Source organism: Stegodyphus dumicola, chromosome 8, assembly GCF_044657685.1.
Source record: "Stegodyphus dumicola isolate Sdum_Otavi_A_Nest chromosome 8, ASM4465768v1".
Lineage (NCBI taxonomy): Eukaryota > Metazoa > Arthropoda > Arachnida > Araneae > Eresidae > Stegodyphus > Stegodyphus dumicola.
Genome location: NC_140775.1, coordinates 41900928 through 41916672, shown reverse-complemented (window position 1 = coordinate 41916672; position 15745 = coordinate 41900928). Strand labels below are relative to the sequence as shown.

Below are 15745 nucleotides of genomic sequence, written 5' to 3'. Positions count from 1 at the left end.
ACTTGAAAAAATTAACAGTAATAGTGGAAAATAAAGTATTATAATGAATAGTGATAAAAAAGTGTTAAAAAGTTTAAATCTGTGATTGAATAAAAAGGAAAGTAAGTTTGAAAAGGGAAAGTGGAAAATAAAAAGAAAAAAAAAAAAGGAAAGTGACTATCACTGAACAAAGTATGTATGAAAAATAATGTAATTAATTGTAAATTATCCCGCCAACATCATTTATACTGCTCAGTTCCTTACTCATCATACGTAGCCACCCACTTTCTATTTAGCCATAGCAAGTCATATAAAATAAAATGACTGGAAGCCAATAATATTTTTAACATACAGTGAATCATCAAATGGGATCACCCGGTGGCGAAGTGGCCCCAGGTCTGGGGTCGATCCCCGACTGGGCAAGGTTGACTCAGCCTGTCATCACTTGAATGGGTCGATAAAATGATCGCTTGGGGACTAAACAGCGTGACAAGCTGAGCACTTGCCCAGGGCTTATGCTGATGCACTCCGGGACTCAAGGTCGAAAAAGGAGATTTCGGGGCACAGCAGGCCGTGGCCCACTAGGGCTGTTGCGCCACTGAGTTTAGTTTAGAATTATAAAATGAGTTATGCAGCTGTTTTTCTTTACAGTTATGTTATAAGAGATTCAAAAGTAGATTTTTACACAGAACTAAAATTTCTACAGTACCAAGCATTTCTAAAAAACCAGATAGGCTGGGATGAATGCTATTAGCTTTTTAATGCTTCTGGTAAGACTAGTAGGTAGGAAAGTCTAAACAGTGGTTCTTAAAAGAAAAAAAAAATATCCTAAATACTATATATATGTATTTTCACTCACAAGAGAAAAGGAAAGCCCCAAATCCTCCTTATGCACCATGTAGGAAATTTTATTCAATGGATATACGAAACCTTGCTAATGTTCCATGATTTAAATACCCCAATTATATGCATAGATTAATAAATTTTTTCCTAAAGAGTCTTACGATGTATTATTAGTTAACATAGAGGATGAAATGCGAAAGAAACACCCTACACGATAAGTTATCGCTGAAAGTGGTAAAAACCAAACAACTGCTAAAAATTTGATGCTGCTGAGTGCACGTTTAAAAAAGAACATATTAAAAATCTAATAGCATTCTTTTCTCAAAAAATGCAATTTCTTGGAGAAACAAAGACATGTCTGATGACTTTTGAATCAACAGTAAGCAAGAATAAAAAAATACTCTTTTTTTTTTTTTTTTTTTTTTTTTTTTGTGCGTGTGTGTGCGTGTTGTTGAGGGTACCAATGCATTGAATCTTTCGAGATAAGAGTTTTAATTTTTGTTTTAGATTTAGCATGTATGAAATTATATATTAATTCCCTTTAAAATGATTATAAGTTTAGTATATTACAGTGAGGCAACACTACTTAACGGTTTTAATATAGGCATATATCTCCTCAACAATCAATAAATTCTTCAAATTACATATTTTTTCATTTTTATTTTAGAAAAGCTGATATTCAAAACAATTACAACACATTAATAATGTACTGCTTTAGTTTCAAATATATGTTATCACTATATACATTTAAAATATATAATGCAATGATCAATCTTTGTTTCATTGTTTTTCTGACCTTACTTATTACAACCTATTAATTTCATGGTATTAAAATAAAAGAGGATTATAATAATTTATGGAATTATGGTTTGGGGGTGCTGAAATCGGTGGTTAGGGGTACTCTATATTACAAAGTCTTATTCAAGGGTATATGAGAGAGAAAAGAACCACAGTTCTAGAACATGAAGTTAAAATTACACCTTTCCAATCTAAATTTTCTGTCAATGAAAAAAAAATGAGACTACTGAAATTGAAATTTCTGGGCCAAGATGAACTTAGTCTTACTTATGCAGATAATGATGATTTTGCTACTAGATTCAGATGCAAAATATAACTTAAGTGACAAATTAAAATTTACTTAAATGAACAGAGATCACTGCCTTTCATGTTAAATTAATTTTCCCATGCAGCGTTTTACCTGTTTTATAGTCAAGAGACATGGATTGAAACAGGCAAATCCACCTTTTCTTTAGATCCTACTCAACAATTCTACAAGAAACATTATTGTTGATATTAAGATCACATTCTATCATTAATAGTGGTCAATAAGAGGTAGTTTTGCTGCTTTAGTTGCTGCCTTTTGTATTATTATCATCATCTCTTCTATATTTTAAAGGTTAATAACTCCTGGGATCTTCATTAACCATCCAGGTGGCCAAGGGTTTCACTAAGAAACTCCAGTTTTCCCCAAACTGCCGTAAGAAAAAGATATTTCATTAATTTTAATGCCAAATGCTGTTGGTACTTTAAATCTATTGTCTTAATTTATTTGGCCGTATTTCAATATGAATCTATAACTTCTTAAAAGACATTACAAAAATTATTCTAGGCCATTCTTCCCTCTTATCACTAAGACATTTGTACCAATGATACAAATTAACTTACAACGGGCGGTAGCCGCGACCACGCAGGTAGTCCAGCATGCTATTCAATATAACTTAGATTTCTTGATAATTCAAGAACCTTATTGTCGCGAGGGCCAAGTGGCAAGACTACCACTGGCATGGAAAATTTTTCAGAAGAAAGCCAATGCAGAACAAGCACCACGGGCAGCCATTGTCTGCTGCAACCCCTCCTGGTCTCCATACATAGTAACCACAGAAAGAGACTTCGTTACTATTCTAGTCATCTTTGAAGAGCAGCAATTCCTCCTAACCTCTGTCTACTCCACGCCCACGGAAGGTCTTACGAATGTGACTTGCAACTTTATACGAGTGAAACAGAAATGCCCAACAGTACCTCACGTCGTTGGAGGAGATTTCAATGCACATAATATTATATGGGGCTACCAAGACACAACGTCTAAAGGGTGAGACATGGAAGACTTTATGGCCTGTCACGATCTACATTTACATTATTATGACATTATTATGTCAAGGGGCACAACCAACCTATGACAATACCTATCATAAAGGATGGCCTGATCTTACACTCTCAACTGCTAATTTTGCCAACAACTTTAGCTCATGGGATGTTCTAGATGATGAGAGTAACTCAGATCATCATTACATCCACTTCACACTAACACTTGAAGCCAGCATTAATATCCTCCAGAGATTCAAACTACCGGGTGGAAAGATACGACGACTGAAATTTGCCTTTCAGGAGCTGCTCATCAGAGAAGAAGACATACTAGAAGAGCTTACCACCCCCCAAGAACTGGATGATTACACAGACCACATTCTGTCATTACTCAGACAAATATGTCAGCAGATCCTCCCTACAAGGACCGGCAAAAAACTCCAAGGCATATCCTGGTGGACGGGAAGACAGAGAGATGAAACAGAGGTGCAGAGCTCTGCGCTGCCGCCTCAGATCTGCTACCAACGAAATTGTAGCTTCCAACATCCTTATGGCCTTTTGGCAAGAAAGGGCCGCCTACAAGAAAGCAATTCTTGAAGCTAAAATTAACAGCTGGAGATCTTTCTGCACCAGTAACAGTAATCCACATGGAATTTTACACAAACTGGCAACGCAGAAGATCTTCCAACCAGCGCAAGTACCAGTTCAATCAACGGCACCACATACTATGGACGTAGCGGCCTCCACCGCCAAGGAACTTTTAAATGCTATCTTTCCCACAGATGATACACAAGCAGATACTTCAGAACAGAGGCAAATTAGAGAAGATACAAGCTCGCCATGCACACCGAAGGATATACAGTTTTCTGCACAGGAGATACGTAATATCTTCCAGTATCTGCCACTAAAAAAGGCCCCGGGTCCAGACGGACTCGATTATGCAATTATCAAAGTTGCATATCAGGCACGACCATCCTACTTCCATAAATACTACAACCAGCTTCTGCATTATAAAATATTCCCCACAGCTTTCAAAAAAGGCAATGTGGTATTATTTTTAAAAAAGGATAAAGACCCCCTAGTATCGAGTTCCTTTAGGCCAATTTGCCTTCTGTCGGCGATGGGAAAGATTTACGAGAAGCTCATTGTCAACAGGCTAAAATTTCATCTACATCAATACCAAAGCATTAGCCCAAGACAATTTGGCTTCAAACAAGGCAGTTCTACCACTCATGCCCTGCAGCGAATCCATGAAGTCATAATTCAGAACAAATCGCAGGGCTACCAGACGGCTTTTATATCGATAGATTTGCAAAGTGCGTTCAATACCCTCTGGTGGCCTGCCATGAGGCAAGATGCCCAAGAAATATCTATCAAGTTCTGGACAACTATCTGGCAGACCGGCAACTGATGATCTCTAACAACAGTAGTACTGTTTCAATAACACAAGTGTCCACAGGGATCCTGTGCAGGGCCTCTGCTATGGAACCTCACCTTTAATAAAGTCTTAGAGGCAAGGTGGCCACAACATACTGTGTTAGTATGCATACGCGGACGACGCGGCATTACTGGTCAGAGGCCGCACATGCGCTGAGCTTGAAGTCATGCACTATCTTTGCCAACCTCTGTGAAGAGCTAAAACTCAAAACATCCACCACAAAGTCCACTGCTATCATCTTTCCAAGAAAGGGTACAAATCCAACACGTAGCCCATGTATCAAACTACAAGGCCGGAATATTAAGGTCATAAAAACTTTAAGATACCTTGGGATAATATGGGACCCAGGTCTGACTTGGCTTCCGCATATCCAGGCACAAAAGATTAAAACATCTGCAATTGCCAGGAGATCACGACAATTCCAAGGCCGGAACTGGGCACGGAATCCCCACATTCAAAAGGTACTTTATAAAACTGTAGCTGAGAAGGTGGCACTCTATGCGGCAGCTATATGGGCACAACCCATGAACGCACACAAGGTTAAGCAACTCCTATCACTACAGCGCCCATTCGCCATAGGCTTATGCAGAGCCTACCGCACCACTGCAACTTATGGAGCACTCACCTTGGCAGGCATCATACCACTTCATATCCAAGTGGAGCTAGAGGCCACATATACTAAAATAATACATCTACAGAAAGACGCAACCTTTGCAGGCACCTTACATAGCCCTGCAAATTACGAACATCTATGTACTCCTCTCCACACGCACCCAGCACACAAGGGACTTGGCATTCACACTATCCTCAAACCGTCCCGAAGTCAACCAGAAGGAAACCCTAATATGCATGCGTTCTACACAGATGGCTCGAAAACTGTTGAGGGTGTAGGTAGTGCCTTTATATACTGCAGGCAAGGCCATGCTGCACACCATTGGAAAGGGTACCTCAATCCAAATAATAGCATTTTTCAAGCAGAAGTAGTTGCCATAACAGCTGCCATTGAATACATGGTGCTCAACAACATCACACATGTGCAGCTTTATACAGACAGTATGTTGACACTGCTTGCTCTTGACAAACATAGTCATGCCTCCCCGCTGATCATACGACTGCAGCATATCCTAAAAGATAATCGGCACACACATGTTGACCTAGTATGGATCCCATGCAGGTAACATGGGTAATGAGACAGCGGATGAACTCGCTAAAGAGGCTGCTTCGAACCAAAATGCCAGACCGATATCAGTATCAGCACCACCATCTTTCCTTAAAAGTCAACAGCGAAATACCGCTATCCAGTGGTGGCAAAGAGAATGGGATCAGGGCGACACGGGAAGGAGAGCGCATAGCTTCTTGCCAAAAGTAACCACGGAGCGCCTTATGGCAATTGCTCCCCTTACCAACTTCATTACTGGTCATGGTCCCTTCCCGGATTACTTCTACCGCCGCACCATCTCAACAACGGATCGCTGTGTTTGCGGGGGTGAGGGGTTACCGGACCATTATATCTTTCAGTGCCCACTCACGGAACAGTTCCACTTCCCGATACCAGCCAATATCTCAGCATTTCACAAGTTCCTAGCCAAAAACAGAGTGGCCATGAATAAAATCTGCAAAATAATAACCACCACTGCAGCATATGGCCAGGACCTCTGTCAACCAGAGTAATAGGGCTTACATGCATTACTTGCACTGACATATGCACTCTAATGCTCTACCATCTAATCTCTGACTGTATAGGGAGCAGAAGAAAATTGAACACCATTTTTAGGTGTAATACAATATGTATGTATCCACACTTATAACTATTAAATAAACTCCAGGGGAGGACGCAAGACATATGCCTGTTAACCTCTGTTAAACTTCAGGCGTCCCCGTCCTCCGTCACCTGTACCAATGATACATATTGTATTATATTAATGACTCAGCTTTCAATGCTGTCTGAATCTTTGATAAGTTCTACCAAATTTAATGCGAAACTGTTTGTTATTTATTTCTTGCATGCTAAAAATAGATATTGATTATATTAAATCACGTAAAAAACTCAGTTTATTATTATTATTATTATTATTATTTTGCATTAAGAAAGTATACATTAATACAGTCAAAAGTCTTTAATCCGGACTTGTCGGGACTTCGACGATTTCGGATTATAGATCATCAGTTTAAATCTGGTAAGATGGCATGCAGAAATTATAAAATTAAAAATATGAAACTGTAATCTATGAAATAAAGAGCAATTATGATCTAAAGGGTATCAAAATTTACAAAAAAAAAAGTTTAATATTTATCTGTTTACTTTATTAAACATTTCTTTCAACGTGCGCATGTGTAAAGCATACATTACGCATAGTCGAAAATAGAAAATTGCAACCAGAAAACTATTTGATGTGTACTTGTCATATTTATAATGACGAGGAATTTGATTTAAATCATATCAAAGATGGAGTACATAGAGATGAAATACTACATTTAGTAAGGAATTATAAGCTGAATAAAATAAAAACATTTGCCCTGAAGATAAGGATAGTGCTGACAGATCAACTTTCAGTTCATTGCGCGCCGCGACGTCTCCCCCCCCCCCCCCCCGCAGAGCAGCGTGAAATTGATAAACAGATTTCGGAATGGTTAGAGAAACAAAGGATATGCCTTTATCCATTTTTTGCAGCAATTCCACTTTTTGTTTGATAGATACCGAAACATACTTTCGCTTTGTAGATCCTTTACATATTAGTAAATACATATCAGAAATTCTATTTGACATAATCGAAAGTTCAAGCTTACTTTTATAAAATTGCTCTAAGAGTCTGCAAAAAATAATAAGCCAGATCTAATTAGAAGATTAAGGAACAACGCAATCTGCAACATTAACTGAAATAGATAATTAGATAATTTTAGCTTAGCTTATACTGTCTGTTATACATTAAACGTGCATACGTAAACGTATTATGCACATGCATAGAAGTATTACATGCATGCTTTGACGCATGCGCAGAAAGTTTGTAGCTTTGAGGTTCGGATTAACGACTTTTGACTGTAATCATTGCTAGTAGTTTTTATTTAGCAGTTTATGCTGGGAAAACCTTCTACATTTAAGCCTTTGACTACGAATTAAAAAAAAATATCCCGTTTTCTAGCCAAGTGAACAACATATGTCATAAATAAAGTAAATTTAGCATCTGGGATTATTTTGCAAATGACTTTCAAGCCAAAGGCTGAGATACATATGTCCCAGCCGTGGTTAATGGTTAGATACTTATGTCTCACACGTAGCGATTGACTTAATATAAGGACACCTATTATTCTGCAAAACTTTAATATATAAAATAGATTTACATCATATGGTACAGGGTAAAAAGAATTTTTTGCATAAACCAACATTATACATTGGGCAACTCATATTTGTTTTTTACTCTATGTTCATTTGTGTACAACGAGCACAGTGGCATCTTGATTGTCCAACTACTGGAAGAATTCAGGAGATTAAGTACTTTTAACACAGCAGTAATTTTTAAACTTTTAGTGGAGCATACATGTCTTGTTAGCCATCAAACGGTTAACAAACAAGTTTTATTTTCAGATTAATTTAACTGAATAGAGGTGATATATTAATAATATACAATACTGAAAATGTTTTGGAAAATATCTGTATTGCTTGTTTGTTATTGGTTTTACATATATTCTTGTTGTGTTGTGTGTCATTTTTATTTATTTATTCAGTTACATTTTGTGGTAATTTTAGTTTCATCAAATACAAATTGAAGGAAACTTTTTTGAGGTGTTTATTGTTTACAGTTCCCAGATTTGGTGCCAAGTACAGCATCTTCATTTGGAAAAAGTACTTACTGCAGGTCTCATGTGAAGGTTCATGAAAAGATGGACAACAACATTTCAAATAGCTAAGCCATTTCTGAAGTAAGTGCATAAGACTCTACATGGTATTAATTTATGAAGAAAGATTACCACAGTAATTTTTTCCCTGCTATCTGGTGCCACTACTTTGAACTGTTTGCTTTAAATATATGATTTTCTTGCTAGATATCTACAATGCAGATTGAAATTTTACAATTTTATGATTTTTACAAAGATTTTTTTTTTTTAATTTTTGGGCATTTTAAAACTTTTCCAGGTATTAGACTACAATTTTAAGTTTCCAGATGCATCTTTTTTTTTTTTTTTTTTTTTTAAATTATGCATTTTGTTTAATCCTGAATTTGAGGTCACTTGCATTCCTGTTTGTTTCATGTATTATTTAGTAAAGCTTTCATTCGATGAAAGACACTTTTTTTATAATTGTTATTAATTATTATAATCACATAACTTAAGTAGAACCAGAGATATCTACTGAAACTATTCTATTAAACTCGCGTGATAAATGTTGTCATAAAGTTGACAGCATTTGGCAAATTTTCATAACCAGGTAATATTATAGAAGTTAGCAAAAAAAGAACCTTTGATTGGCATAGATTTTGAGCAGAACTTTGCTCATCTAATAAGACTCTAGTAGTGTGCAGCCTCACAGGCAGTAACCAGGATGCCACTAGACAGTAGTCCATGCTGCTGCCTCAAAATTTCTGGTTTAAAATTCTTCCACAAAAGGTTTGTGTATGTCACACAGTTTACATTTTGACTTCTCAGCACATAATGTTCAACAATTGCTCCCTTATGGTCCCAAAACAAAGTCGACATGATCTTACCAACACTTCCTTCAGTTCACACCTTCTTGGGTTTTGGAGATAAGTATCACCACTCCATTGAAGCACGCTTTCATTCAGGTTCATAAAAATGCACCTGAAGTTTATGCACACATCCATGCATCTTTCTTTCATTTCTGATGTCAAATGTGTCAGAACCCATTTCGCACTTTCTTGAACATCATTATGTAATGAAAAATGGTGGGTTGTTCTGACACTAATGCTAATCTTTGCTGCAATATCACTCACCGTAATATGCCTGTTTTCCCGATCAACTACTGGAAACTAAGTTTTTGGCTCAAGGGTATGATGCAATAGAAAAGGGATCTGTATCCAATTCCTTAAAATCAACAGAGTTTTAATTCAAAATTTAAGCCAAAATAAAGTTGCTTTATTGTTAAATTTTATATTTTACAATGACATTTTTTTTCTTCCAATTTGATACCGGAAGTTTCCAAAAACTGCACTCCAGAGGCCTAGGGGTAATTTTTCAGATACTTTTCAGATTAAAAAAAAAAAAAAAAAAACCCACCCTCTGTGTTACAGAACATATTGCTCAGTGATTACTGCTTTAAATTGTTAGATGAACAAATTTGAGATTGGCAATATTAACTGCACGTTAAGAAGAAATTTCACTACTCCATGTGTTTTCTTGGAGTTTTTTTTAGCAGTTTACTATCTCTGCAAATGCTGTATCTGTTATTTTTCAACAAGTATAAATAGAGTCTCAAATCATCTGATTTATTATTGAAGATCTCTACAAAGTTGTAGCAGGAAACAGGACTTTTCTCCATTTCTCGTCTACACTATAGATTCTACATAAAATTATAAAACAAATTTTTCCAAAAGTTTTTTCACCAAATATCACAGTTAACTAATTTTTTTACATTAAAGTTCATAGAAACAGAAAGATTTATGACAAAGGACAGCTTACAGCTTAAATAATTTTAACAAATAAAAAATGTGCAAGTATATATATATATATATATATATTAAAAAAAATTTTTTTTGATAATGCAGTTGATTAAAAAATAATTCCACTCATTAAGCAGTTAGCCCTGAATCCAATCTACTCAAACCTTAAAGGAACCTCTTCACTCAACAAATGTCATTGAACTAATTAAAGGCTTAGTCAGTTAGTTACAGTTATAGGTTATGAAGACATGCAAGTGAATTATAAAAACAACCTAAGAAAACTACTTACTTTTTCATTTTGCAGACTAGTAACAGATGTTCTCAAATTTTTGTTTTCTTCTTCGAATGATAATAACCTGTCATTGAGATCAGCTTCTACCTATCGTAAAATTATTAGTATATAAGAACGAAAAAAAATTTCAAAATAAATAAATGCTTGAATTAAAAGTTGAAATTACAAACACACACACACACACACACACAAAAAAAAAAAAAAAAAAAAAAAAAAAAAAAAAAAAAAAAACTTTCAGATTAGCATTGCATCAGAGACCACAGGTTTCTGTTCAAAAACTATTAAAAAAAATCCTTTATGCTCGGCACCATTAATATGCCACTTTTAAATATGAATGCATGATAAAATAGCAGGAAAAAGAACAATTAAAACAACAACCAATTTTAGTGCTGTCATCTAAACAATGACAAAAACTAAAAGCAGTAGATCGCATATTACATGCCATGCTAAACAGTTTGCAGGCATTATTTTTAATTTCCTAATAGTTATTTTTAATTTTGAAACCCTTTCCTTTACTTTTTTGTTTCCTACCTACAATTCTCTGCCAGAATGAGTTTTCAGTATCATGTTTTATGTAAATGAGGTAGCATCAGTACTTAATGGGAAGTTTCAGTCACTTCTGTAGAACAGTTCAGAATTTCTCAGTAGAGCATGTTCTGCCTCTTGGCCACGTCGTTGCTTTAAACCAATCTTACTACGTTCAGCCACATCTGTACATATCTGTTAGTATTCGCTGGAGAGGTTTTAATAAGGGCCAATTCGGTTAGTTATTTCTGTACAGCTTCAGCTAAGTTTTAATTAATTAGAATTAATTTGGTTTCTTATTTTCCATCTTAAGTTAAACCGATGTGGGGGCTTTAATGTAAGCCCGAGAATGACCATCTGTAAATAATCTCAAGTTAAAATAAAAAGGGCAATTTAACCCTTCTTTGTGTCTTATTCTTGCAGTTGTCAGAAGAACAGCAAATATTCGCTACACTCTTCTCAAGTTCTAAGTGCCAAGGTCACTCAATTTAACTAGAACCCTATATTAGTTTCCCATGTCTCTGGAATCCAGAAAAAAAGAAAGAATATTCTTTTGAACAGATAATAACAAAATAATCACATTTTTATGTTGGAAATGTTTCTATCAAAAAAGCTATTTGAGGTTAAATTTTGTATTTTTTTAGCATTACACAAAGAAAAAATCATTATAATTAAGGGTTTGGAATTTTAGGTGTCGGGTCTACAGCAAAATAACAAGCAGTTCAAATATGTGGTCCTTACACACACATACACACAGAATTTGCGTAGGTAGCCTTCGGTCTGGTCTAGTGAAGTCAGTTTGTCTAAACAAACTTAAATCATACTGAAATAATTTTACAATGAGCATATCTTTAGAATTTCTGATACACAGTCTCGAGCACTGGAGATAAAAAAAAAAATTTTTTTCCTGCAGAGTTTTGCCATTGCTCGCTTTGAAATCATTGAGTTTGTTTATCAAGAATTCATTAAAGTGTTAGAAAATATGAAATCGATAATAAAACAAATTTCAAATTCCAAATTAGGGCTTAATTTTCCAAATTAGAGCAAAGAGGCATTAAATTAATAATTAAAATAATTTTAATAGAGATGCCCAAATTTGTTAGAAAATTACATTATTCAAAATTTGATGGCTCTAGGTACTGTTGTTTTATCAAAATGCGAGAAACATATATACATTTATTCAGATTCTTCTTTATTTAAATATAAAATAAATCTTTAAATATAACACAGGGCGATAATATTTGGTGGCAACAATTTGAAAAGTGAACCAACATTTAAAGTTTTCAATGCAAAATGCCAAAACGAAATTAATAGCCTATTAGAGCTAAAGCTCTTTGGGCTAAAAAGTCCCCAAACTATTCTCGAAATGTTCTAATACTTTCTGTATCAAGCAACTGTAAAGAAAATGCTTTAAGAAAAAAAAAAAAAATAAATAAATTAATTAATTAATTAAAAAAAATGCTTGATCTAAATGTAATGATACTTTATAATTAGGCTTAAGTTTGGAAACAACTTCATTTGTTTTAAAATGCCTTAGTAAATTTTTTGTCCCCTTGCATGAAATATCTCAGGGAGCTACCTGATTTTCTTAAGACTATTTAAGCCTCTATAAAAGAGAGGAAAAAAAAATAATTTTTCTAACACACTCATTGCTTTAAGAAAAAGAGGCATTAAATTAATAATTATAAAGCAAGTTGCAAATGAAGTTCATAATATGTATAATAATTTTCTATCAAAATAATGGTAATTTTTATTCCCCCCCCAAAAAAAATGACCAATTTATTCTGATGATACAAATTAAATAAGACCATGTAAGAATATACCAAAAACCCTCAATTATATAATAGAATAATTCAAAAGTGAATAATTTTAATATTTAAAGATTTTTTTTATCAATGATAAGAGATTAACGATATCGAAGAAATACAATTCCTCATACACAAATTAAAGGCATTTATTCATATTCCACAACATTAAAATTAGTTTACTAAATGTATGACAAAAAACTAGCTATGATTAAAAAATAAAAGTTGCTACCTGCCTCATGCATTTTCTCTAAATGAAGATTCAATTCCGATTCTTTTAACTGGCTTTTTAGAAGATCTTCATTTAAAGATGATATTTTTTCACAAAACTCTCCTTTGGCAGCTTCAGACTCAGCTATGGCACTTTCCATACTTTGCAATTTCATAACAGCTTCCTACAGACAAAATAAACATAACACATGTGTATATATAACTGAAAGCAAATTTTGAAAGAATTACTTTTAAAATATTATAAAATGATAAAATGTTATACTTTATTTGATTCTTGCAATTCTTTTAATTCTGATTCAATTTTGATTCTTGCTTCTTTTTCTTTTTCAAGCACTTCATTACACAGTTGCAATTTTTGTTCAGTTTCTTGAAGCTTATTCTGTTTGTCTGAGAGGTTGGCCTCAAGTGACTGCACAGTTTTCTCAAAATCAGTAAGCTGACTTTTCAGTTTCTTGTTCTCAATTTCAAGAATTTCAATGGCTTTTGAATGGGATGATTTTTCCTAATATACACAGAAAATGCGAAATCCATGTATAATAAAACTAACATATATTTTTGAACTAATGCATAAAAATTATCATATTAGCCAATTCAGATATTACTTCCTCAAGAAGGGATAAGGACTTTCATAATTATCTTTTTTTTAATTTTATGTTTCTTTTTTTATAATTAATAGTTAAAATGAATATTTCTGAGTATAAATATTACATTTTATCAATCAACTATAAATAACAAAAAACTTAAGAACATGAATCTGAAATTTTATACTTTTTCTTTAATTCCTTCATAAACAGATTCATATGATAATGACACATAAATATATTTATGAAAAGGTAACAGAATTATCAGATGATAACAGTTATTTGAATTTTATATTTTAAACAAAATTTATATATCCATTATTTTTTATTTATGCATTTTCTGGGCTTTTCTGAAGACTTTAATATTTTTATTCCCTTACATCTTACTCATTCTCCTATGCATGTTGAAAATTTTAAAACACAACAGTACACACTTTTCAAATTTTTTTTTTACATTAAAAAGAAAATATCCCACAAAACAATATACAAATTTATTTTCTTAAAATTAGGCAAAATTCAGCTTAGGTACATGTTGATCTTATGGGAAAACCAAATGCATGCTGACAGAGCTCGCAGAACATCAGACACAGCAAAATAATTCAAAATACTACATTTGTTCCTTAAGGATGAATTCATATGCATCCATAAGCATTTTATCTAATTTTAGATTAAGATTGGCATGCTTTTTACTTATAAATCTTTATTTGGCTTCCTCCATAGCACACTATGTTCTCAATTTTTTTTTTTTTTTTTTTTTTAAATAATAATGTAGCTCTATATTATACAGAAAGCAAATACATCTGAGACACAGTTATTTAACAAATTTTTGTTTCAAATTAAGTTGCTTAACAAAAAAACAGCTAAACAATCATTGCTTGATGGGAGGGAGGATGAGAGACTGCCACATTCAAACTGAAAAATCAAAGCAAAATGAAGCAGATCAGCACAAAATTAACACCTTTTTGTTTCTTTTATTCTAGTTTGATGACCAAAGTTAGACTTTATAACTATTTATAATAAATCTAACAATTACATCCACATATAACACAACATGTCTAAGGATGACAGGAAAAATATTCATTTGTAACATATGAACTGACACATGCCTCCAAGATAGCCTAAGAGTCCATTACACATGACAACACTTTTGAGAATTCAGTTAACAGACAGATTGCCCAGGTTTAACTAAAAGCCAAACAGAAATTCTTTGATTCCATATTGAAGAGAAAAAAAAATACTGTGATCTTCTCCCCTTCTTCAGACTACGAAGTGTGGAACTATCTGTGCGGAGCTAAAAGCAGCTCAACACTAGAAGCAATCTTTTAAATGTTCAAATTAAATACTGAATGTGAGAATCAATTCTTTTCTTAGTTCTACAAAATCACACTTTTAGAAAAAGTTGTAGTTGATTTGGGATTACCTGAAATGATGCTGAATATGATAATCCCTTTAGACTTATTAAACTGCAGAATAATGGAAAACTGTGTTAACATAGTTCAATAATTAGGCTACACACTCAGAAAGTAGCATAACTGATATTACAATGAGAGATGTCATAAGACAGCAAACACAGAATTAATACACATATTAAGTCCACATTCAGCGGAGAATTATATTTAGCATAATAACCACTATTAAATAAAAATGAAAAGGAGAGGGAAAAAATAATGACTTTGGAAAAGAGGAATTAGTGATACTTAGAATGAAAAATCATATCTGTTTCTAATTATCACTTTTGGAGTGAAATTGTGAAAAATAAATTTAAAAATATGATAATTAAAATGATACAGAAATTGCTGCTAAAACAGTTAAAAATAAAAACTATTGTAAAAACAGACAAATGTGAATGCATAAGTAAACAGAAAATTTTATAATACAGCTAACAATTAATTAACTGAATAGCATTTTCTACTTTGTATCTATGAGAAACTTACTTTGTGCTTCATCTTATATTGTGATAAAGTAATATCAGGAATATAAAATTTGCTGAGCTTTTTCTGAAATTGAAACCAGAAGTACAAAATTAAGACTAAACCTCAACATAATGAAAGAAAATTAGTTACGAGTAAGACTCTCACAGAACATATAAGGGAAGCCAGAACAGATATTTTTTTTAAACAAAACATTGAAATTGAGTGAAACAAATGCTGAAAAGGAATTAAATAATGAAAGAAACAGATGGAGCACAAACAAAGGTAAAAATACAAGTATCATACATCAGCCATATCACACTGCACAACGGCATTAAATCTACAATTTTAATCACAGATAAGAATGCAAAAAGCTAAAAATGCTTTTTTTTTTTTGCTTCTCTAACATAAGCTAGATTCACATTACCACAATGGGACAAAAAGTTG

The 15745-nt window shown here is 33.5% G+C and overlaps 1 protein-coding gene across 4 annotated transcripts in view; it reads right to left on the bottom strand.

The window, feature by feature from the left end:
• LOC118199130 (uncharacterized) overlaps positions 1-15745 on the bottom strand; it is a 201428-nt gene that overhangs the window by 70317 nt on the left and 115366 nt on the right. For 3 of the 4 annotated variants that reach the window (XM_085821777.1, XM_085821780.1, XM_085821779.1), the window contains exons 17-20: positions 15323-15385; positions 13070-13309; positions 12809-12971; positions 10244-10329 (exon numbers count right to left, since the gene is read on the bottom strand). In XM_085821777.1, coding sequence (XP_085677903.1) covers positions 10244-10329; positions 12809-12971; positions 13070-13309; positions 15323-15385 — 552 coding nt within the window. The remainder of the gene's footprint in view (positions 1-10243; positions 10330-12808; positions 12972-13069; positions 13310-15322; positions 15386-15745) is intronic. The other variant, XM_085821778.1, reaches the window with a different exon arrangement.